A 25813-nucleotide genomic window follows, 5' to 3' on the forward strand; every position below is an offset into this window, starting at 1 on the left:
TGTGGCCTCGCTGTGGCAGTTGCTAGTGATGTAGTCCTGTGTCGCGTGGTGTGTGTGTGGTGTAGTCGCGTGTGGCCTCGCTGTGGCAGTTGCTAGTGATGTAGTCCTGTGTCGCGTGGTGTGTGTGTGGTTTAGTGGCGTGTGGCCTCGCTGTGGCAGTTGCTAGTGATGTAGTCCTGTGTGGCGTGGTGTGTGTGTGGGGGGGGGGGTGTGTGTGGGGTGGCCTATATGAAGAACTCCCTGCGCTTGGTGACGCGCGGGCCGGTGGCGGCGTGCAGCGCGGCCTGGTCCTGGTCCGCCGCGCCGTCCGCGCCGCGCTCCTCCTGCACACACGTTATGTCATCAATGCAAACATCAATGTATAGCTGGTCAACCCAATCTTGTCAGTAAAAAAACCGGCCAAGTGCGAGTCGGACTCGCGCACGGAGGGTTCCGCACCATCAACAAAAAATAGAGCAAAACAAGCAAAAAAACGGTCACCCATCCAAGTACTGACCCCGCCCGACGTTGCTTAACTTCGGTCAAAAATCACGTTTGTTGTATGGGAGCCCCACTTAAATCTTTATTTTATTATGTTTTTAGTATTTGTTGTTATAGCGGCAACAGAAATACATCATCTGTGAAAATTTTAACTGTCTAGCTATCACGGTTCGTGAGATACAGCCTGGTGACAGACGGACGGACGGACGGACAGGGGAGTCTTAGTAATATGGTCCCGTTTTTACCCTTTGGGTACGGAACCCTAAAAAAGGCGCGAAATTCAAATGTTCTATGGGACGATATCCCTTCGCGCTTACATTTTTCAAATTTGCCGCCTTTTTCTACTGTCAAGATCTGGTTGACCAAGTATATCAACATTACCTTCTTAGGGCTCATTTAGACGATGCGAGTTTCATTACATTGCGGGCTTTGATCGGTCGGTTGAATTGGACGTAACCACCAGTCCGCAATAAATAATACATAATAATAAATATTGAGGGACATGTTACACAGATCAACCTAGCCCCAAACTAAGCAAAGCTTGTACTATGGGTGCTAGGCGACGATATACATACTTATATAGATAAATACATACTTATATACATAGAAAACACCCATGACTCTGGAACAAATATTAGTGTTCATCACACAAATAAATGCCCTTACCGGGATTCGAACCCAGGACCATCGGCTTAGCAGGCAGGGTCACTACCCACTAGGCCAGACCGGTCGTCAAATCAATGTAACTAAAATCGCATGAGAGTTCACGCGCCGTCTAAATCAGCCCTTATTCTAAATATACGTTGCTCCAGAGAACGAGATCGAATGATAATAGTCATTACTATAGACGCTGGGACGTAAGGGTTGCCGGCCGAATAGTTATGAGGCCGACAACCCCTTTTCGCGCCGAGGTATGTATAGTGCTTTTCTCAAACTTGAAATGAAATAATACCTATACTTGGTCAACCAGATCTTGACAGTAGAAAAAGGCGGCAAATTTGAAAAATGTAGGCGGATATCGTTCCATAGAAAATTTGAATTTCGCGCCTTTTTTACTGACAAGATTTGGTTGACCAGCTATAATAAAAATATGATGATGATTGTTTCATGTCGTAATGTAATAGGTTATCCAGTGCGTGATGGGGTATTTAAAGGGAACGAAGGTATATTTGCATTTTCTAATACGGATGAATTCATAAGAACTAAACATTGTCGTAACCCGTAACGACCCTGAGGGGCTACCGAGAAAACCGAAATTCGCAAATTGCGGGGATCTCTCTCTTTTACTCCAATGAAGGCGTAATTAGAGTGAAAAAGAAAAATGACCGCAATTTGCGAACTTCGATTTTTGCAGTTGGGCGTTTTCTAAAATAAATATTGAAAACTCTCAGATCCTGGTGTTTTTGGGTTCTTTTAACTCAGAATCACTAGCATATTCAATCCTGATGATAAAAAAAATTGTCCCAAAATTTTGTATGAAAATTGTACATTCCACTACGTCACGTTACATACAAGTGAACATTTTTCTCATACTAAAAACGTGACGTAATGGAATGGACATTTTGGGACATCTTTTTTTAATGGTAGGATGGAGAGTGCTGTCGATTCTGAGTTGAAAGAATCGGGTTTTCGATATTTATTTTAGAAAAAGACCAGTTATAAAATGTATGTGAATGTAATGATAACAAATAACATACCTGAGTGAGGTATTCTCCCTTATGCCGCGAAAGAGCTCGAACCAACACGACCGCCACGATGATAAGCAACAGGAAAATAAACGCCAACACCGCTGCAATGAAATACAAATACATTAGATACGTCTCTTAGCCTACAATAGTTTTAATTAAAATATAAAAAAAACCGGCCAAGTGGGAGTCGGACTCGCGCACGAACGGTTCCGTACCATTACCTACGCAAAATACTGCAAAAAAATCAAGTTGGTTGTATGAGCGCCCCACTTAAATATTTATTTTATTTTATTTTGTTGCTGGTGACAGACAGACAGACGGACAGACGGACAGCGGAGTCTTAGTAACAGGTCGGTTATACCAAACCGTATGTCACCGTTAAAGCGTTCGCTAAATTTTATTGTATGATAACTTTCATAACTTTCTGCTGAATGACGTTGATCAGTCAGTCAATTGTATTTTGGTGTAACTGACCTAAAGCTTCACTATCAATACATAGTATAAAACAAAGTCGCTTCCCGCTGTCTGTCTGTCCCTATATATGCTTAGATCTTTAAAACTACGCAACGGATTTCGTTGCGGTTTTTTTTAATAGATAAGAGTGATTAAGAGGAAGGTTTATGTATAATTTGTTAACCCGTGCCATAGAGAAATATAGTCATCAGTTCAGACTATTAATTTCAGTGTCTACATCCAGCATCGAGTAGCGGAACTATCAGTACTGCTACTTGACAATAGATGTAGCACCGACCGGAAAGTCTTATCTCAACAGCATAAGACTTTCCGATCGGTGCTACATCTATTGTCAAGTAGCAGTACTGATAGTTCCGCTACTCGATGCTAGATGCTAATAGTCTTTTCGGTACTAAAACTGATGTATGGAGTGAGCACTCTATGTATTTTTTTCTCTATGCCTAGAGACAGATAAAGCTTCACTATCACTACATAGTATAAAACAAAATCGCTTCCCGCTGTCTGTCTGTCCCTATGTAGTGATAATAAAACTACGCAACGGATTTCGATGCGGTTTTTAGGGTTCCGTACCCAAAGGGTAAAAACGGGAACCTATTACTAAGACTCCGCTGTCCGTCCGTCCGTCCGTCCGTCCGTCTGTCACCAGGCTGTATCTCACGAACCGTGATAGCTAGACAGTTGAAATTTTCACAGATGATGTATTTCTGTTGCCGCTATAACAACAAATACTAAAAATAGAATAAAAATCAAGATTTAAGTGGGGCTCCCATACAACAAACGTGATTTTTGACCGAAGTTAAGCAACGTCGGGCGGGGTCAGTACTTGGATGGGTGACCGTTTTTTGCTTGTTTTGCTCTATTTTTTGTTGATGGTGCGGAACCCTCCGTGCGCGAGTCCGACTCGCACTTGGCCGGTTTTTTTTAATAGATAGAGTGATTCAAGAGGAAAGTTTATGTATAATTTGTTAACCCTTGCGAAGACTGATAACGAATAATAAAGATACATACTGCCTAGGATAGCCTCGTCGGTAGTATGCATGTCTGTGTCAGCAGGGTCCCTGGGCGGGGGTGGGCGGGTTTCAATAGGCTCTGGTGGATGTGTGACAGGTTCCACGCCGCAGAAGTCTTCGTTTAGAACCCCACCTACATAAAAAAACGTATTGTGTAAATTTAAAAAAAGGTATTGACAAAAATACAGTTTGATCTGAAACCCCTCTACAGTTCGACTCAAGTTTCGGTTTTCAAAGTGATTTATTTATAAACACCGTGGGCGTTAATAACCCGAAAGATTTAAACCACGTATTTTTGACGACAGTCCGAGTAAATAATGCTATATCAACATGGGTCCAATTATGTGTTTTAACTAAACTACTATTTCAGTATAAATTAAATCATATTAATTGACCGCTTCTTTGTGAACAAACCTTTACTTCAGAGAGTGAGCGAGTTTAATTAATCTCAAGTTGAGAAACAGAGAGCGAGCATGACACTTCACGAATCACTCCGATATCATACGATGCACGGCGAATAAATATCAATTAATTAATATTGACTTAAATTCAATGGTAATTGATTTTTTTACATTCATCAGAAAATAAATAGCGCTTATACCTGCGCCTGTTGCGCTTGCGTCAAGTATAAAACAACAACACCAAAAGCGCTTCAATTGTTTCAGTGCTCAAAAATGGGGCGCGCAAAAATAGTTCACCTAGTTACGCAAACTTTCCCTGCACCGTCAAATATAGGACAATTTAACACTAAGAGTCAGTAAAGATATTACGCACTATTTACATATATATAACATTATATATGATTTTAAAACAGATTTATGGTCACAATAAGAAATAAACAACACTCACGTAAGTTTATTTTAAACCGCTTACAATCGTAAACTTGCGCTCTAATTTTAAAACACTAGTGTACTGAAAATATTATTACCCTTGGCTGACGTGGCTTTCAGATTTTTTTACGTTAGGCCGGTGACTTACTTATTTACAGGAAATACATTCTATATCGATTCGGTACGCACTATCGTTGAGCTTTGACAGTTTTTAAGTGTTAGAACATCGTACTTAAATAGCGTATGCTTTTAATAGGTCAACCGAAACGACTTTCTACTATGAAAGCAACTCAAAATTAAAAAAAAAAAGTTATTCCTCAAAACACACAAGAATTAAACGATAAGTTTTTATTTTAAATTTACAGAGTAACTTACAGCAATACAGCAATAACGTTGTACTAAGCCATAATGTAATGGATGTTGTGGAACTGTGCGTCTTCGATCGTATTTATAGTTTGTCAAAGGTCTGTCTCATTTCAAACATAGACAGAGAGAATCATACTATTAGCACCCAAAAGAAAAGGATGAGTATAGTTTTTTTTGTTCTTATTTACTGACAATTTGTTTTGACAAACTATATTTAGAAGCTGTACTCTCATACTTCGTAGTTTTAATTTGGTGCCGTGACCAGGATACATTTCACGTGTTTACTTGTGCTTTCCTTTGACAGGAACTGTTTTTTTATAATACCACGTCCGTGGCAAACAAGCTTACGGCCCGCCTGATGGTAAGCAGTGACCGTAGCCTATGGACGCCTGCAACTCCAGAGCAATTACATGGTCGGTCGCCACCCTTAAATACCTATACACTCCTTTTTTTTAAGAACACCATACTCTAGCTAGACCCCCGAGAAAACCTCGGCAAGGAGCTTATTCCATAGCCGGAGCGTCCGCGGGCGGAAATTACTCTTAAACCGCACAGTGCGCGACCATTGTTTCTAATTTAGCTTCCAAAACTCGACCCACACATACTACCACGGCAAGTTAAATAAAAGCCACTTAGGGTCGGTTGCATCAAACCGTCTGTCACCGTTAAAGCGTTCGCTAAATTGTATTGTATGGGAAGTTGCATAGATCTCTGCTGCGTGACGTTGATCAGTCTGTTAACTGTGGTTGGGGCAACTGGCCCTTAATATGTATAACACAAAAGTTAGTCTAGACTTACCCAAACTCCTCACATTAGGCGGAGGATCCTGCTGAAACATGAGCTTGAGCGGGTATATATCGTCAAATTCTACGCGGCTAACGCAGCCTACGAAGCCTTCGTGCATGGACTCGTTCCTTCCTATGTACATGTACTGGATGTTGTTGAACTGAGCGTCTGCGGAGGCCTTTATGTTGAAGTTGTATTCTTGTACTTCATAGTTATCCACCTAATAAGAGAATGAGGTTAAAGTTTTAAATAAATACTCAAAAAAACTATATTTTTAGGCATTTTTCACGAAACATTTTGGAATTGATTTGATAAAAAAAAGGTTTTGAATGATTCACGGTTAGTTTCACTTGACTTATATCAACCGGGATATCGGGAGGTCGAAAACAATACAACAGGTAATCACGGTTTATATCCTGGTCGATATAAGTCTAGTAAAATATGTGTTACGGATCAACCAATGATGATGATTCTTCTGACCAATTTCGGCCACAGCGACTGCATGCTCTGGATTAGGCCCTTTTTAGGGTTCCGTAGCCAAATGGCAAAAAACGGAACCCTTATAGATTCGTCATGTCTGTCTGTCTGTCTGTCTGTCTGTCCGTCTGTCCGTCTGTCTGTCCGTCCGTATGTCACAGCCACTTTTCTCCGAAACTATAAGAACTATACTGCTGAAACTTGGTAAGTAGATGTATTCTGTGAACCGCATTAAGATTTTCACACAAAAATAGAAAAAAAAAACAATAAATTTTTGGGGTTCCCCATACTTCAAACTGAAACTCAAAAAATTTTTTTTTTCATCAAACCCATACGTGTGGGGTATCTATGGATAGGTCTTCAAAAATGATATTGAGGTTTCTAATATAATTTTTTTCTAAACTGAATAGTTTGCGCGAGAGACACTTCCAAAGTGGTAAAATGTGTGCCCCCCCCCCCCCCCTGTAACTTCTAAAATAAGAGAATGATAAAACTAAAAAAAATATATGATGTACATTACCATGTAAACTTCCACCGAAAATTGGTTTGAACGAGATCTAGTAAGTAGGTTTTTTTTATACGTCATAAATCGCCTAAATACGGAACCCTTCATGGGCGAGTCCGACTCGCACTTGGCCGCTTTTTAATACGTCATAAATCGTAAACCGCAATTTTATTATGTTACTTGCTGCTACGGAACCCTTCATGGGCGAGTCCGACTCGCACTTGGCTGCTTTTTAATAGGGAATATTACGCGAAACTCAACAGGTTAAGATACAATTAAAAGAACGTATACAATGTACAGTCGAAATTTTGTTATCTAACCTTTCTATCACTCTTGCATACTCGAGCGATAAAGAGGCAGATAGCTGAGTTTCGATTTCGCGTTTCCCGGTAGGCCTTTTGTAAACAAACCGCCTTGATGTATCAAGGTATAAGTTACTCTATGGTTTACTAAAGGCGCTAGTGCTGCACTCTGGCGGCAAAACATTGCAGTAATACCAGGGGGGTGTCACTCCGCAGTTTAGGTACATTTGGCCGGCGCGCCCATCGGACAGGCGTATGGCAGTGGGCTGCCGCTCGGCGCGCACGATAGCCGTGTCACGCGGCGCTCGCGCAAAATTGAAAATACATAATGGCTTCGAAATTTACTTTCGTGAGAATCAGACATACTATCTCCGGATAAAAAAATTATGTTTACATAATCAACGTTTGTAATTCCTACATATTTATCTTAAAAATAATAAATCGGTGGGTATAGATATAAAAACTTGTCGAGTGATAACCCCGTGCCGACACTCACAGCTCGGTCATAAAACTGCGGCGCGCAAAGGAGATTCACGGTTCGTGCGCGGTTATAAGTTTCAATTTTGCTTGCAGGCGGCGATATAGGTGTAATTTTATACCTAAATCTGACTTTTGTGAAGGAGTGAATTTTCTGTACGGTAGTACTATTAGTTATTCTGTGGTAATACTCCCTATTAGTATAATTAAACCAACCAAATAACCCGTCAATTTCGCGTGCATGGTAGCTAAAATAACTTTTTTATTTCTTGGAAACTTCATATAAAGGATATATTTACTTGTAGGACCATGGTGGCACCGCTGTTCTTTCTAGATAACCGTACGTCGTGGTACTGGCCTAGAGCAAAATGCTTGCCCTGGAAGATGATCTCTTGTCGTTCAAATCCGAAGTCGAATACCACACGCAAATGACCTGCGAAAAAAATATATAAATATACATTTAAATAATGAATTAACAGTACTATATACCACCGTGCCGAGCTGTAGACCACCGTGGTTAAGTATAGTCTGTCTTTAACTATGGCCTGATATAATGGGGAAATTAAATGAAGATGACAAGTTAAAATTAAAGTAAACCACTGATCTGGGGCCCGTTTCTCAAAAGCTTGTAACTTGTAATACAAGCCGATGTCACTTTTTGACAGTTTTTGTTAGAAAGGGACTTCCACTTGTATACAAGTCACAAGCTTTTGAGAAACGGGCCCCAGGTTACAAAATACAGAAGATTAACAAACAGGCAGGCTAGTAGAGAAGCTTACTCGGAATCCCTTCGATTTCATGTAAAGCCAAAGAGAATAGAGTGTATAGAGGGTCATGGTAAATTATGAAGATAGTAGGCCAAAGGTATGGCGCCATCGCTCGAGAAGATTGCACCATACCTTTGGCCTAGTCTCGAGTAGATGGCGTTAATTTTTCACATTTAACAAATTGACACATATCAGTGAAAGAATAAGGATCAAACTCAAATGGCGTTCTAACAGTTTTAATCTTCTGTCGATAGATCGCAGTAAATTTACTGTGGATACATAATTTACTTTGACAATCCGCCTCTATTTCAAATTCTCTTTGTGTAAATCTAACTCTGGTGTTGTCTACCTATAACGATACGTAGGTATACATTAAATATAGTTAAGGAAGATTCTGGGACCCGTCATAAGAGACGATGACAGTTGGAGGATCCGAAAGAATTCCGAAATAGAACAGCTAATAGCCGAGCCGAGCATAATAGGTGAAACTAAAGCGCATCGTCTCCGGTGGCTTGGCCATCTCGAAAGGATGGGCATAGAGAAAAAAATACATAGAGTGCTCACTCCATACATCAGTTTTAGTACCAAAAAGACTATTAGCATCTAGCATCGAGTAGCGGAACTATCAGTACTGCTACTTGACAATAGATGTAGCACCGACCGGAAAGTCTTATGCTGTTGAGATAAGACTTTCCGGTCGGTGCTACATCTATTGTCAAGTAGCAGTACTGATAGTTCCGCTACTCGATGCTAGATGTAGACACTGAAATTAATAGTCTGAACTGATGTATGGAGTGAGCACTCTTGTCTTACTATATTTCTCTATGGGATGGGTGAAGATCGGGCAGCCAAAAGGGCCTACTTGGGTCGACCAACAGGACTGTCCTGTTGGTCATCCTAAATATCGCTGGGCGGACAGAGTGGATGCATATCTCCGTGAGCTCGGCGTCGGCGAAAGCTGGTGTGAAAGATATGTTATAGGTGTTCCAAAATTGAAGCACTTAACTTGTGACAAATTGGACAAGTTGCCTTTAGACGCGGCTGGTCAAGCGAGAAATGTGCACATGCTAACGAGCTCCCGCACACCGAAAGAGAAAGAGACAACCTTATGTTTAACAACAAGTGTGACAAAGATGGATGGATTGAGAAAATTAATCAAAAATAACAGATTTCTTCGTAGGCGCAGAAATAAATATGGAAGTATTTTTTGTTCTCCTCAAGTATGAGTATAACCTATCTATGCTTATAATATCATTGGTGTGACACCGCACTGGATCGAGTAAAGTGGCGTGCTCTTGTGTTAGAGGCCAAGACTCATTTTGGGTCATCGCGCCAGCCAAGTAAGTAAGTAAGTATACACTAGTGGCTCTGTGAGCTGTAGACCTCGCGAGCATAGCTTACTGGGACCGTGCACGATGACACCGCCACACAGCGGTTTGATCAATCAACAATACAAAGATTTTAATTTATTAAAAAAAAATACGAAGTTTAATTTAAAAAAAAAATACAAAAAGTTATGTCTTACTGGGGATCGAACCCAGACTTTCTGTGTGCAAACAAAAAAAGCGGTCGTTTACAAAACGCGCCATGATAGTTCTTAGCTAAGCTGACGAAATTCGGCTAATCATTCTCGAGTACAAACTAAATATCTAAATACCGCCTAAACCAGCAATACAATTTTTCTGCATTTTTTGCCATTTACTATGTAAATATGTCTCAAAAAGAAAATACTCTTATGATATCGATACGACTATTTGTTTAAGCGCGAGGTATCACAACTCGTCCATTTTTGAAAATTTCCAAAAGCGGGATCGACACAAAAATTTTATTTACTCATAGAATCTGGTCACAAAATTACACAAGAATCGGTTGAGAATTGTGACCTGTAGAGAACATCCGGACATACAAAAGCAAAATGCCCGAGTCAAAACGTAGACCTTCGCTACGCTTCGGTCAATTTTTTTTTTAAATAAATAAAACGTTTATTCAGAGATCTTGCTTATAACTAATATATTCTTCTGCCAAACCACAGAGTGGTTTGTTGGCAGACGAGGCTCCTTTATGTATATGCAAGCTAGGTAGTTGATAGGTAAATTAAAAAATAAATAGCCCTTACCAGAATTAGTGAGCATAATGGTGAGATATTCCGAGGAGATGTTCGAGCTGAACCCGAGCAGGAACCCCTTGGGGTTGGTGGTGGTGAAACCCACGCGGATGCTCTCGGCGATGGTGGAGCGCCACGAGCCGAAGAAGTCGTACTTCACCATCGAGTTGGCGCGGAGGTTCACGCCGATTTCTAACAAAACACACATAATAATTTAGTCATTATCATCAATCTTATACTTTTAAACGAGCAATTCTTGTATGTATATATTATATTTAATTATTTATATATATATATACATTGAGGATCTCGGAAACGGCTCTAACGATTATGAAATTTGCTATATGGGGCTATTCGGGGGCGAAAAATCGATCTAGCTAGGTCTTATCTCTGGGAAAACGCGCATTTATGAGTTTTCCGAGCAAAGCTCGGTCTCCCAGATATCACTACATAGTATAAAACAAAGTCGCTTCCCGCTATCTGTGTCCCTATATATGCTTAGATCTTTAAAACTACGCAACGGATTTTGATGCAGTTTTTTTTAATAGATAGAGTGATTCAAGAGGAAGACTTGTGTATAATGTGTTAACCCGTGCGAAGCCAGGGCGGGTCGCTAGTTAATATTAATTCAGCCAGCCAGCAAATAAAGCCAGCCTTTTTTCTAATGGATTCTTACACTTCTTACCATCAGCACATATCGGTCCCTTAAAGGCGGTCCAGCGGCAGTCGCACGAGTAGGAGTCGAAGCCCTCGAGGCAGGTGCCGTTGTTGAGGCAGGGCGACGACTCGCACTTGCCCACGCAGCCCGCTGCCACGCCGTACACACCTGTCACAATAATAATTTTCAAAATCGGTCCAGTAATGACGGAGATATGGAGTAACAAACATAAAAAAAAATAAAAAAAAACATACAACCGAATTGATAACCTCCTCCTTTTAGATTTGGAGGTCGGTTAAAAAAAACAACGGGTTACACTCCGGGAGTGCCGGCAGAGGTGAAAACCTCTAAGCACATCACTGTTAGTACTCGAGTTATATTAATACCAGTTAGAGAGAAAGTCACTAGATGGCATTTAAATCAATAAAGAAAAACTCAATGACATTGTAACAGTTTTTCGATTAGGTCACGTGTCCGTCTTACGGTCACGTGATCTATCGCGAGTTTAACATTTTTTCCCCACCTCAAAAAGTGCACAGCGCCGCTAAAAAAGTTTTCACTTCAAAAATCAATCTCAAGGGTTTAAATTTACCAGTAAAAATAAGTTGTTGCAAAAAAATAATTTTTCGTACAAGCTTTTATCGCTGACTGTACTTTTCTTTCCACAGCCAACTAATAGTCATCGAGACTATTCTAAAAACTCCAAACACAACCTAACTAGGTTGCGTTGTTATATCACAGAGTTCCTATGGCCACCTCCTGTCTCCACCGTCAGATCAGCTCGATGGTACCATAACAATGCATTGTCACCCGACTTACTACTTACTTTCATTGAAAGTCGGGAAAAGGATCAAATACAACTTGCAAGATTTGACCCATACAAACATACATAGTTAGGTACATTGCAAGTTATCTCTCCTGACACAATATCGCATCAATGGAATACGAGGTGTTAATAGTGAACCAAAGTAGGCGTGGCTCACTCCGCGATTTCGTCGCTTTGCAACAGGTAGCTACAAGTACATCCGTTCCACACCAATTTTGGTGGCTAGCCATAAGCCGTGCGTGGCGCTGTCGCCACCTAGCGGCCATATCTGTGCTGATCGTAACAGACGCGTTTTGTTAGAGAGTGAGTCTTCTGTACCTTCTCTTCTGTACTATTATTTATTCTGTGGCCAAGGCAATGAGCGTACAAACAGCGTACAACACTCTTCAACTGTCCATAATAGGTGGACCTTATGCCTTTTGTATAGTTTGTAGCTTTCTAGTAGACCCCGAAGGCTTATCCTATTGTCTATTGTTCAGTAAAACCGCACGTGCTACTTACCTGCAAAAAAGGGTCCTAATTATTCTATTTGGCACCTGAGCGCGGGCTAGTCCAACCTTGGAGGATATAATCAAACGGAGACGCCATGTCTGTAATTTTCTGTACAAAACAGTCTGCCGATTTTTGCGGGGGAGGGGAACGTCAAATGTATGCGTAACGTAAAAATAGTCATGTCAGATAAACGTCAGTCCATACATTGTGTATGACCGTTGGCCGCCTATTTTCGACAGAGGGGAAAGCCTGTTAATGGCTACTCCGTTTAGTTGTATCCTCCATGAGTCCAACGCTCAAAAAACCAGTGTAGGTGCGCTCTCCGATAACGCGCCTTTGTTACGCATCTCGATGACACATTTTAGACTGGTTCTGTAGCGTTCGACTCGCCGGCACTCAGTAACCGAAGTACCGATTTTTTATGCAGGTGGTTGTGGCACGTGGCACGAGCGGTTTTTCTTAACAATAGACAATAGGATTAGCCTTCGGGGTCTATTAGAAAGCTACAAACTATAATAAGGTTTACGAACAGTTAGTTAACAGTGTGAGCGATGGGCAGAAGTAAGATAGTATCCTTTAGCGTTTATTGAATGTATAACTTGCTACGCTGAAAGAAATCTTAACAACTTAAATATAAAGCAGTATTTACCTCGTCTAGCGTAAGACAATAAGTCAACCGGCCTTCCGTTCAGAAGTAATGCCCTGATGCATCCGACGAATCCATCTTTGCGGTCCATTGCGGCTCCTATTGAAAAAGAAAATGATAAATTAACCTCTCAGTTCCCAGTGGCTCCAATAGGAGTCGGAATTGTATGGATTTGAAAGGTCCTGGGAAATGAGGGGTTAATTATGGTTACAAGATGAAGGGGCACTTCAGTTTCTGTTCTCACGAGGTTATTGATTATAAAAAACCGGCCAAGTGCGAGTCGGACTCGCGCACAAAGAGTTCCATACCATTACGCAAAAAACGGCAAAAAAAAAACACGTTTGTTGTACGGAAGCCCCACTTGAATATTTATTTTATTTTGTTTTTAGTATTTGTTGTTATAGCGGCAACAGAAGTACATCATCTGTGAAAGATTTCAAGTGTCTAGCTATCACGGTTCACGAGATACGGCCTGGTCACAGAAACACGGACAGTCCTTTAGTAACACGGTCCCGCTTTTACCCTTTGGGTACGGAACCCTAAAAAGAGTCCTCAGTTTTCCAAGCAAATTGTATCAGTGGTGACGATCTGGTCCATACTAAACCTTATATCTTTGCAACAAGGTTTACGTTATATTAATGAATAGTGTGGATGGTGGTAGTAAGACTTATTTCGACCGGGATATGGACCGTGATTTGTATGTTTTATACCTTATAATGTTACTTTTGTATGCAAACTAAGTTTATCACGAAAAAATAAATGACTTATGATTACCTTTTGTATTGTTTTTGAGCGCCCGATATTTCAACGCAGTTACTATACTGGATCAACCAAATCTTGTCAGTAGTAAAAGGCGGCAAATTTGAAAAATCGCGGGTTAGCAACACTGTGTTCGAATATCTAATACCTTTAAATGAGCAATTCTTGTTTATTTATTTATTTATTTATATATATATTTCGGGGATCTCGGAAACGGCTCTAACGATTTCGATGAAATTTGGTATATATGGGTTTTCGGGGGCGAAAAATCGATCTAGCTAGGTCTTATCTCTGGGAAAACGCGCATTTCCGAGTTATTATATGTTTTCCGAGCGAAGCTCGGTCACCCAGATATTCATTCCAAAATCGCGTGTCATCTGTGTGTTATCTGTGGAATGTGGATCGTGAATGACAGCCATCATCTTATTGTTTACATTCTGAATCGTTTCTATTTCAAGAGAAATTTCTGCTGTCACCATTAAATACCAAGATTATGCATGACCTCAAGCAAAGCTAAGGTGCCTACAATGTACAATCATGCTCGTTGACGGTAAACATTACTAAAATTTGAGGTTATGATAATTCACTCGAACTGACGTATGAAGGGCGGAAAAATAAACACGTTTTGGTTCGATGTACATTGCTGCTTTTCTTAGCGCAATTCTGCTCTTTGAGTGTTACATGGTGTTACCCTACATTAATTTGCAGCACATTGCTACTGACAAGATTTGCTTGACGCACTATATGCATCTTGTTCACGGGTAACTGAAGATAGCGGTTCGATATAAGTTTAGTGAAACTAACCTCGAATCATTCAAAACTGTGGTAGTAAGGTTTACCGACAGTATGTTACCTATTATAAGAGGAGACGATAGTTGAAGGGCGCGCACAGGTTCCTTGGCCGTGCGGATTTCGTTCTTCAGGGCACCGTCTACAACCACTCTGGCTTCTTTCCTGTTAAAAAAAAATCGTTGTAGATTCAAGAGTACAATTGAACACAACCATAGAGAAAAAAATACATAGAGTGCTCACTCCATACATCAGTTTTAGTACCAAAAAGACTATTAGCATCTAGCATCGAGTAGCGGAACTATCAGTACTGCTACTTGACAATAGATGTAGCATCGACCGGAAAGTCTTATGCTGTTGAGATAAGACTTTCCGGTCGGTGCTACATCTATTGTCAAGTAGCAGTACTGATAGTTCCGCTACTCGATGCTAGATGTAGACACTGAAATTAATAGTCTGAACTGATGTATGGAGTGAGCACTCTATGTCTTTTTTCTCTATGACACAACGGAGAGGTGTCCGTAGGTCCTCACGTACCTACGTGAGAGATTTCTTTAATAGATGTATTAATTTATAGTTTGGCCCAGGATTGTTTCATTTCAAACAAAGACAAAGATGATCAAACTGTCTTTATCTGACGCTAGTATTAGTACCCAAAAGAAAGGGATGAGTATAAGTTTCCTGGTCCTTACTGACTGTCAAGTGTTTGCCCGACTACATATTAATAGATCGTAAAAGTGTACGCAACTAAAATAATACTAAATTAGTACGGGGGCGACACGTTGTAGTAATCTTTTATGCTACATCTTGCAGTTACGATGATCTGACCTAGGCTGTGTTCTATGTTTAAAGGGGCCCACTGATTAACAGTCCGCCGGACGGTATCGGCCTGTCAGTTAGAACAAAAACTTGACAGTTCCGAACAACTGACAGGCCGATACGGTCCGGCGGACTGCTAATCAGTGGGCCCCTTTATAAACACTGTACCTATTTCATAGCAACAGAGTGCCACTTACTATCAGCAAGCCAATTGCTGGTTTCCACCAATCATTACTCCGAGAGGTATATCATATGTCAGACTTGGAACTTGAACTGTAGCTGGTCCCCGCTAATGATTGACAGCTATATGTAGCTTTTTAGTACATGGCAAGGCATGTGTTACACCTTACACACATAGAGTATAGAAGGACATACATGTAGCATCATACCAATATCATTGCAAGCAGTTGTTTGTCACATGGCGACTTGGCGACGCTGTCAGTGTGGTCTTGTGCTGCACTACATACATCCCACTGCTGAGCTCAGACCACCTTTTCATCCTACAAATGTTTATGGTATAGTCCCCAGTACACTGAAAAAAAAAATACCTGTTCCTCTCAATAGCGACAGAATGCCACTTGTTATCAGCGAGTCGGTTACTAGTCTCCACCATCACTCCGAGTGGTGTGTCTCCGACTTGGAACTTGAACTGTAGCTAGTTTTCAATGATAATCCTGTACCACATTACCTGTTCCTCTCAATAGCGACAGAATGCCACTTATTATCAGCGAGTCGGTTGCTAGTCTCCACCATAACTCGGAGTAGCGTTTCCCCAACTTGGAACTTGAACTGTAGCTAGTTTTCAATGATAACCCTGTACCACATTACCTGTTCCTCTCAATAGCGACAGAATGCCACTTGTTATCAGCGAGTCGGTTGCTAGTCTCCACCATCACTCCGAGTGGTGTGTCTCCGACTTGGAACTGGAACTGTAGCTGGTCCCCGCCTATGATTGACAGCTTGATGTAGTCTTGAGGGCCCTGTAAGATGTTTCATCATTAGATTTAGCCCGTAAGGCAGTCACTAGAAGATAAGTATGGAAGGAATATTTTCTCGGGTAAATGTGAAGATGGGGTCAATTCTCTTTGTCGACATTTTTTAAAACAAATTCAAAATTTCGAAGGATTCTTATGTACGGTCTCCGATTTTTGAAGACTGCTAGACTGATTTTAGGAAATACTATTGTTGGACAGGGTCTACACGTCAGATCTTATTGTCGTCAGATCAGGATCGGATGTGATGATTTAAATAGTATTTGTTGTTATAACGGCAACAGAAATACAAATACATCATCTGTGAAAATTGCAACTGTCTAGCTATCACGGTTCATGAGATACAGCATACAGCCTGGTGACAGACAGAGGAGTCTTAGTAATTAACCTTTTAACCGCCATAGAATACGTCATCGAGCGTGCTCGTGTCGCCGGGGGGTACGAAGTTACACGAAGTTTTGTCTTATTTATCAGACAGCGGCGAAATGAGCCCGATTTTGTATGTCTTATATAGCAATCTACGGCGGTTAAAAGGTTAATAGGGTCCCGTTTTTACCCTTTGGGTACGGAACCCTAAAAACTAAATTACCTTAGAGTGCAACAGTACGGCGTTCTCCTTAGTCGTCCTAAACTCGAAGTAGATGTCGCCACTGTGCCCGAGATCGAATGTGGGTAGGGCGATGTACGCGTCCGCTATGCGGAACGTCACCGCGTTGCCGAATAGGTCTGAAAATAATATTATGTTTAACCTTTTGGACGCCAATGACCGATATATCCGCACCGTAGGTTCAACGCCAAAGACCGATTAATCGGTCACAGGCCACAGAGCAATATAGACCTACGTGCATATGCATAAAGTTCAATTTCAGTTTTGACACTTCGGTGACGTGGCGTCAGCGTGACAGCCGGCGTCAAAAAGGTTAATAAACTTTCTAAACCTTATTGCAATGTGATAATGTACGTACTAATACAAAAGTATACTTAAAAAGTGATTTTTTTTATAGGATAGGATACCGTTTAAAAGAAACCGGCCAAGTGCGAGTCGGACTCGCGTTCAGGCTTCCGTACATTAAGTCCGATTCACGCTTGAATGTACATTTCTCATAGGTTTTCCTGTCATCTTTAAGTAAGGAACAATTTTTTTCAAAATTTTAGACCCAGTAGTGTCGGAGATAAAGGGGTGGGGGGCGGGATGGTCGGACAGACAGACGCACGAGTGGTCCTATAAGGGTTCCGTTTTTTTCCTATTGAGATACGGAACCCTAAAAAGGTAATAGACAAAAGTGTGGTATGCGTTAACGAATAAATTATTACCGTCTCCCTCGCACAGCAGCGGGCCGAGCGTGTAACGACCTTCCTTTTCATCAAGATGGCTGCCCGTGTCTCCGAAATGTAGCGCTTTCACCGGTAAGTACTCCTTTTCGGTGATGTCTCCGCCGTCAGTTTGAAATTCTAGGACGAAATATAATATCGATTGAAGATATGTTTAAGCTACGTCACGTCTAATTTTTATTTGTTGTTATTTGTAATGTTACCTACTTTAGACTCCGTTAACGATTTTAGAGCCAAAATGTAAAATTGATAGAATTCGTTGTTGAAATTGTACACATTTTGTTACGTAATATCTAAATAACAAGTATTGGTTTCTATTAGCACGTCTTCTCATCTTGCCTTTTAATAATGAGGTCTCGAGCGTGCGTCACCGGCAATATATGACGAGAAGGGGCAGTTTTTAAAAAAATCATCAAAAAATTATAGTGGTAAATTATACAAAAGGATGTATAAGAACAGTTTCAGGAAATGTTGTAGATTGTTTAAGTATCAAAATTACGTTGAAATTAAGTCGATTTTCACGAAAAAAAAATCACTTGTTTTGAAGTAATTTCTGGTGAAAATTGATTTCGTCTAACTTTCATTTACTCTTGTTCAATATCATATAACAAAAAAAAGCGGCCAAGTGCGAGTCGAACTCGCCCATGAAGGGTTCCGTATTTAGGCGATTTATGATGTATAAAAAAAAAACTACTTACTAGATCTCGTTCAAACCAATTTTCGGTGGAAGTTTACATGGTAATGTACATCATATATTTTTTTTAGTTTTATCATTCTCTTATTTTAGAAGTTACAGGGGGGGGGACACACATTTTACCACTTTGGAAGTGTCTCTCGCGCAAACTATTCAGTTTAGAAAAAAATGATATTAGGAACCTCAATATCATTTTTGAAGACCTATCCATAGATACCCCACACGTATGGGTTTGATGAAAAAAAAATTTTTGAGTTTCAGTTCGAAGTATGGGGAACCCCAAAAATTTATTGTTTTTTTTCTATTTTTGTGTGAAAATCTTAATGCGGTTCACAGAATACATCTACTTACTAAGTTTCAACAGTATAGTTCTTATAGTTTCGGAGAAAAGTGGCTGTGACATACGGACGGACAGACGGACAGACGGACAGACAGACAGACATGACGAATCTATAAGGGTTCCGTTTTTTGCCATTTGGCTACGGAACCCTAAAAATGTAGTCTATGAAAGTTGGAGTACAGGATATTTGTAATACAAAATTACCATTTTTAGCAGTCCAAACTTTACGAAATTTCCAAATAAGATCGACTAAATCAGTGCTTTGCGCGCGTCTATCAATTTTACATTTTTGCGACTAAAATCGATACCTGCCTCTTAAATTGCTCACTCACTTTGTCCGAGATAATTTTAGAGAGGCAGAAAAGCTTTCCATTAGTTCATTTTGAATCTTATTGCAATGTCCATAGGAGTTGTAATTCAATAACAGGTTAAAGTGGAAGGTTAAGGTGGTGGCACGAGTGGTTTCACTTGACAATAGACAAAGGATTAGCCGTTCGGGCCAGCTTCAAATCTACAGACTATACCTTGAGTCTTGAGCTGCGTGTATTCCGCGTCGCAGTTGCACCACTTGGTGGGGTCCTGGCAGGCCCCGAGCACGCCGCACGCGCACATGCGGGACCCGGGCTGCACGCCGGCCCAGTAGTGAATCTGTCTCTCTCCAACACGTGCGCTTGTAGCATACAGCACTAGTCTGTCTCACTCTAACTATATATATTAGCACCACACACCTTGAGCCTTGAGCTGCGTGTACTCCGCGTCGCAGTTGCACCACTTGGTGGGGTCCTGGCAGGCCCCGAGCACGCCGCACGCGCACATGCGGGACCCGGGCTGCGCGCCGGCCCAGTAGTGAATCTGTCTCTCTCCAACACGTGCGCTTGTAGCATACAGCACTAGTCTGTCTCACTCTAACTATATATATTAGCACCACACACCTTGAGCCTTGAGCTGCGTGTACTCCGCGTCGCAGTTGCACCACTTGGTGGGGTCCTGGCAGGCCCCGAGCACGCCGCACGCGCACATGCGGGACCCGGGCTGCGCGCCGGCCCAGTAGTGAATCTGTCTCTCTCCAACACGTGCGCTTGTAGCATACAGCACTAGTCTGTCTCACTCTAACTATATATATTAGCACCACACACCTTGAGCCTTGAGCTGCGTGTACTCCGCGTCGCAGTTGCACCACTTGGTGGGGTCCTGGCAGGCCCCGAGCACGCCGCACGCGCACATGCGGGACCCGGGCTGCGCGCCGGCCCAGTAGTGAATCTGTCTCTCTCCAACACGTGCGCTTGTAGCATACAGCACTAGTCTGTCTCACTCTAACTATATATATTAGCACCACACACCTTGAGCCTTGAGCTGCGTGTACTCCGCGTCGCAGTTGCACCACTTGGTGGGGTCCTGGCAGGCGCCGAGCACGCCGCACGCGCACATGCGGGACCCGGGCTGCGCGCCGGCCCAGTAGTGAATCTGTCTCTCTCCAACACGTGCGCTTGTAGCATACAGCACTAGTCTGTCTCACTCTAACTATATATATTAGCACCACACACCTTGAGCCTTGAGCTGCGTGTACTCCGCGTCGCAGTTGCACCACTTAGTGGGGTCTTGGCAGGCGCCGAGCCGGACTGCGCGCCGGCCCAGTAATGAATCTGTCTCTCTCCAACACGTGCGCTTGTAGCATACAGCACTAGTCTGTCTCACTCTAACTATATATATTAGCACCACACACCTTGAGCCTTGAGCTGCGTGTACTCCGCGTCGCAGTTGCACCACTTGGTGGGGTCCTGGCAGGCTCCGAGCACTCCGCACGCGCACATGCGGGACCCGGGCTGCGCGCCGGCCCAGTAGTGAATCTGTCTCTCTCCAACACGTGCGCTTGTAGCATACAGCACTAGTCTGTCTCACTCTAACTATATATATTAGCACCACACACCTTGAGCCTTGAGCTGCGTGTACTCCGCGTCGCAGTTGCACCACTTGGTGGGGTCCTGGCAGGCCCCGAGCACGCCGCACGCGCACATGCGGGACCCGGGCTGCGCGCCGGCCCAGTAGTGAATCTGTCTCTCTCCAACACGTGCGCTTGTAGCATACAGCACTAGTCTGTCTCACTCTAACTATATATATTAGCACCACACACCTTGAGCCTTGAGCTGCGTGTACTCCGCGTCGCAGTTGCACCACTTGGTGGGGTCCTGGCAGGCTCCGAGCACTCCGCACGCGCACATGCGGGACCCGGGCTGCGCGCCGGCCCAGTAGTGAATCTGTCTCTCTCCAACACGTGCGCTTGTAGCATACAGCACTAGTCTGTCTCACTCTAACTATATATATTAGCACCACACACCTTGAGCCTTGAGCTGCGTGTACTCCGCGTCGCAGTTGCACCACTTGGTGGGGTCCTGGCAGGCTCCGAGCACGCCGCACGCGCACATGCGGGACCCGGGCTGCGCGCCGGCCCAGTAGTGAATCTGTCTCTCTCCAACACGTGCGCTTGTAGCATACAGCACTAGTCTGTCTCACTCTAACTATATATATTAGCACCACACACCTTGAGCCTTGAGCTGCGTGTACTCCGCGTCGCAGTTGCACCACTTGGTGGGGTCCTGGCAGGCCCCGAGCACGCCGCACGCGCACATGCGGGACCCGGGCTGCGCGCCGGCCCAGTAGTGAATCTGTCTCTCTCCAACACGTGCGCTTGTAGCATACAGCACTAGTCTGTCTCACTCTAACTATATATATTAGCACCACACACCTTGAGCCTTGAGCTGCGTGTACTCCGCGTCGCAGTTGCACCACTTGGTGGGGTCCTGGCAGGCCCCGAGCACGCCGCACGCGCACATGCGGGACCCGGGCTGCGCGCCGGCCCAGTAGTGAATCTGTCTCTCTCCAACACGTGCGCTTGTAGCATACAGCACTAGTCTGTCTCACTCTAACTATATATATTAGCACCACACACCTTGAGCCTTGAGCTGCGTGTACTCCGCGTCGCAGTTGCACCACTTGGTGGGGTCCTGGCAGGCCCCGAGCACGCCGCACGCGCACATGCGGGACCCGGGCTGCGCGCCGGCCCAGTAGTGAATCTGTCTCTCTCCAACACGTGCGCTTGTAGCATACAGCACTAGTCTGTCTCACTCTAACTATATATATTAGCACCACACACCTTGAGCCTTGAGCTGCGTGTACTCCGCGTCGCAGTTGCACCACTTGGTGGGGTCCTGGCAGGCCCCGAGCACGCCGCACGCGCACATGCGGGACCCGGGCTGCGCGCCGGCCCAGTAGTGAATCTGTCTCTCTCCAACACGTGCGCTTGTAGCATACAGCACTAGTCTGTCTCACTCTAACTATATATATTAGCACCACACACCTTGAGCCTTGAGCTGCGTGTACTCCGCGTCGCAGTTGCACCACTTGGTGGGGTCCTGGCAGGCCCCGAGCACGCCGCACGCGCACATGCGGGACCCGGGCTGCGCGCCGGCCCAGTAGTGAATCTGTCTCTCTCCAACACGTGCGCTTGTAGCATACAGCACTAGTCTGTCTCACTCTAACTATATATATTAGCACCACACACCTTGAGCCTTGAGCTGCGTGTACTCCGCGTCGCAGTTGCACCACTTGGTGGGGTCCTGGCAGGCCCCGAGCACGCCGCACGCGCACATGCGGGACCCGGGCTGCGCGCCGGCCCAGTAGTGAATCTGTCTCTCTCCAACACGTGCGCTTGTAGCATACAGCACTAGTCTGTCTCACTCTAACTATATATATTAGCACCACACACCTTGAGCCTTGAGCTGCGTGTACTCCGCGTCGCAGTTGCACCACTTGGTGGGGTCCTGGCAGGCCCCGAGCACGCCGCACGCGCACATGCGGGACCCGGGCTGCGCGCCGGCCCAGTAGTGAATCTGTCTCTCTCCAACACGTGCGCTTGTAGCATACAGCACTAGTCTGTCTCACTCTAACTATATATATTAGCACCACACACCTTGAGCCTTGAGCTGCGTGTACTCCGCGTCGCAGTTGCACCACTTGGTGGGGTCCTGGCAGGCTCCGAGCACGCCGCACGCGCACATGCGGGACCCGGGCTGCGCGCCGGCCCAGTAGTGAATCTGTCTCTCTCCAACACGTGCGCTTGTAGCATACAGCACTAGTCTGTCTCACTCTAACTATATATATTAGCACCACACCCCTTGAGCCTTGAGCTGCGTGTACTCCGCGTCGCAGTTGCACCACTTGGTGGGGTCCTGGCAGGCCCCGAGCACGCCGCACGCGCACATGCGGGACCCGGGCTGCGCGCCGGCCCAGTAGTGAATCTGTCTCTCTCCAACACGTGCGCTTGTAGCATACAGCACTAGTCTGTCTCACTCTAACTATATATATTAGCACCACACACCTTGAGCCTTGAGCTGCGTGTACTCCGCGTCGCAGTTGCACCACTTGGTGGGGTCCTGGCAGGCCCCGAGCACGCCGCACGCGCACATGCGGGACCCGGGCTGCGCGCCGGCCCAGTAGTGAATCTGTCTCTCTCCAACACGTGCGCTTGTAGCATACAGCACTAGTCTGTCTCACTCTAACTATATATATTAGCACCACACACCTTGAGCCTTGAGCTGCGTGTACTCCGCGTCGCAGTTGCACCACTTGGTGGGGTCCTGGCAGGCCCCGAGCACGCCGCACGCGCACATGCGGGACCCGGGCTGCGCGCCGGCCCAGTAGTGAATCTGTCTCTCTCCAACACGTGCGCTTGTAGCATACAGCACTAGTCTGTCTCACTCTAACTATATATATTAGCACCACACACCTTGAGCCTTGAGCTGCGTGTACTCCGCGTCGCAGTTGCACCACTTGGTGGGGTCCTGGCAGGCCCCGAGCACGCCGCACGCGCACATGCGGGACCCGGGCTGCGCGCCGGCCCAGTAGTGAATCTGTCTCTCTCCAACACGTGCGCTTGTAGCATACAGCACTAGTCTGTCTCACTCTAACTATATATATTAGCACCACACACCTTGAGCCTTGAGCTGCGTGTACTCCGCGTCGCAGTTGCACCACTTGGTGGGGTCCTGGCAGGCTCCGAGCACGCCGCACGCGCACATGCGGGACCCGGGCTGCGCGCCGGCCCAGTAGTGAATCTGTCTCTCTCCAACACGTGCGCTTGTAGCATACAGCACTAGTCTGTCTCACTCTAACTATATATATTAGCACCACACACCTTGAGCCTTGAGCTGCGTGTACTCCGCGTCGCAGTTGCACCACTTGGTGGGGTCCTGGCAGGCTCCGAGCACGCCGCACGCGCACATGCGGGACCCGGGCTGCGCGCCGGCCCAGTAGTGAATCTGTCTCTCTCCAACACGTGCGCTTGTAGCATACAGCACTAGTCTGTCTCACTCTAACTATATATATTAGCACCACACACCTTGAGCCTTGAGCTGCGTGTACTCCGCGTCGCAGTTGCACCACTTGGTGGGGTCCTGGCAGGCTCCGAGCACTCCGCACGCGCACATGCGGGACCCGGGCTGCGCGCCGGCCCAGTAGTGAATCTGTCTCTCTCCAACACGTGCGCTTGTAGCATACAGCACTAGTCTGTCTCACTCTAACTATATATATTAGCACCACACACCTTGAGCCTTGAGCTGCGAGTACTCCGCGTCGCAGTTGCACCACTTGGTGGGGTCCTGGCAGGCCCCGAGCACGCCGCACGCGCACATGCGGGACCCGGGCTGCGCGCCGGCCCAGTAGTGAATCTGTCTCTCTCCAACACGTGCGCTTGTAGCATACAGCACTAGTCTGTCTCACTCTAACTATATATATTAGCACCACACACCTTGAGCCTTGAGCTGCGTGTACTCCGCGTCGCAGTTGCACCACTTGGTGGGGTCCTGGCAGGCCCCGAGCACGCCGCACGCGCACATGCGGGACCCGGGCTGCGCGCCGGCCCAGTAGTGAATCTGTCTCTCTCCAACACGTGCGCTTGTAGCATACAGCACTAGTCTGTCTCACTCTAACTATATATATTAGCACCACACACCTTGAGCCTTGAGCTGCGTGTACTCCGCGTCGCAGTTGCACCACTTGGTGGGGTCCTGGCAGGCCCCGAGCACGCCGCACGCGCACATGCGGGACCCGGGCTGCGCGCCGGCCCAGTAGTGAATCTGTCTCTCTCCAACACGTGCGCTTGTAGCATACAGCACTAGTCTGTCTCACTCTAACTATATATATTAGCACCACACACCTTGAGCCTTGAGCTGCGTGTACTCCGCGTCGCAGTTGCACCACTTGGTGGGGTCCTGGCAGGCCCCGAGCACGCCGCACGCGCACATGCGGGACCCGGGCTGCGCGCCGGCCCAGTAGTGAATCTGTCTCTCTCCAACACGTGCGCTTGTAGCATACAGCACTAGTCTGTCTCACTCTAACTATATATATTAGCACCACACACCTTGAGCCTTGAGCTGCGTGTACTCCGCGTCGCAGTTGCACCACTTGGTGGGGTCCTGGCAGGCCCCGAGCACGCCGCACGCGCACATGCGGGACCCGGGCTGCGCGCCGGCCCAGTAGTGAATCTGTCTCTCTCCAACACGTGCGCTTGTAGCATACAGCACTAGTCTGTCTCACTCTAACTATATATATTAGCACCACACACCTTGAGCCTTGAGCTGCGTGTACTCCGCGTCGCAGTTGCACCACTTAGTGGGGTCCTGGCAGGCTCCGAGCACGCCGCACGCGCACATGCGGGACGCGGGCTGCGCGCCGGCCCAGTAGTGAATCTGTCTCTCTCCAACACGTGCGCTTGTAGCATACAGCACTAGTCTGTCTCACTCTAACTATATATATTAGCACCACACACCTTGAGCCTTGAGCTGCGTGTACTCCGCGTCGCAGTTGCACCACTTGGTGGGGTCCTGGCAGGCCCCGAGCACGCCGCACGCGCACATGCGGGACCCGGGCTGCGCGCCGGCCCAGTAGTGAATCTGTCTCTCTCCAACACGTGCGCTTGTAGCATACAGCACTAGTCTGTCTCACTCTAACTATATATATTAGCACCACACACCTTGAGCCTTGAGCTGCGTGTACTCCGCGTCGCAGTTGCACCACTTGGTGGGGTCCTGGCAGGCCCCGAGCACGCCGCACGCGCACATGCGGGACCCGGGCTGCGCGCCGGCCCAGTAGTGAATCTGTCTCTCTCCAACACGTGCGCTTGTAGCATACAGCACTAGTCTGTCT

The 25813-nt window shown here is 45.5% G+C and overlaps 1 protein-coding gene across 1 annotated transcript in view; it reads right to left on the reverse strand.

The window, feature by feature from the left end:
* Positions 1-200: 200 nt before the first annotated feature.
* Positions 201-25813, reverse strand: part of LOC134649344 (neurexin-4) — a 68479-nt gene continuing 42866 nt past the window's right edge. Inside the window, exons 16-27 of the mRNA XM_063504056.1 lie at positions 17562-17699; positions 16837-16973; positions 16084-16235; positions 14501-14601; positions 12892-12987; positions 10952-11092; positions 10279-10458; positions 7695-7828; positions 5647-5854; positions 3651-3785; positions 2178-2269; positions 201-323 (exon numbers count right to left, since the gene is read on the reverse strand). Coding sequence (XP_063360126.1) covers positions 225-323; positions 2178-2269; positions 3651-3785; positions 5647-5854; positions 7695-7828; positions 10279-10458; positions 10952-11092; positions 12892-12987; positions 14501-14601; positions 16084-16235; positions 16837-16973; positions 17562-17699 — 1613 coding nt within the window. The 3' untranslated portion in view covers positions 201-224. The remainder of the gene's footprint in view (positions 324-2177; positions 2270-3650; positions 3786-5646; positions 5855-7694; positions 7829-10278; positions 10459-10951; positions 11093-12891; positions 12988-14500; positions 14602-16083; positions 16236-16836; positions 16974-17561; positions 17700-25813) is intronic.

This window comes from Cydia amplana, chromosome 7 (genome assembly GCF_948474715.1).
Source record: "Cydia amplana chromosome 7, ilCydAmpl1.1, whole genome shotgun sequence".
Classification (NCBI taxonomy): domain Eukaryota; kingdom Metazoa; phylum Arthropoda; class Insecta; order Lepidoptera; family Tortricidae; genus Cydia; species Cydia amplana.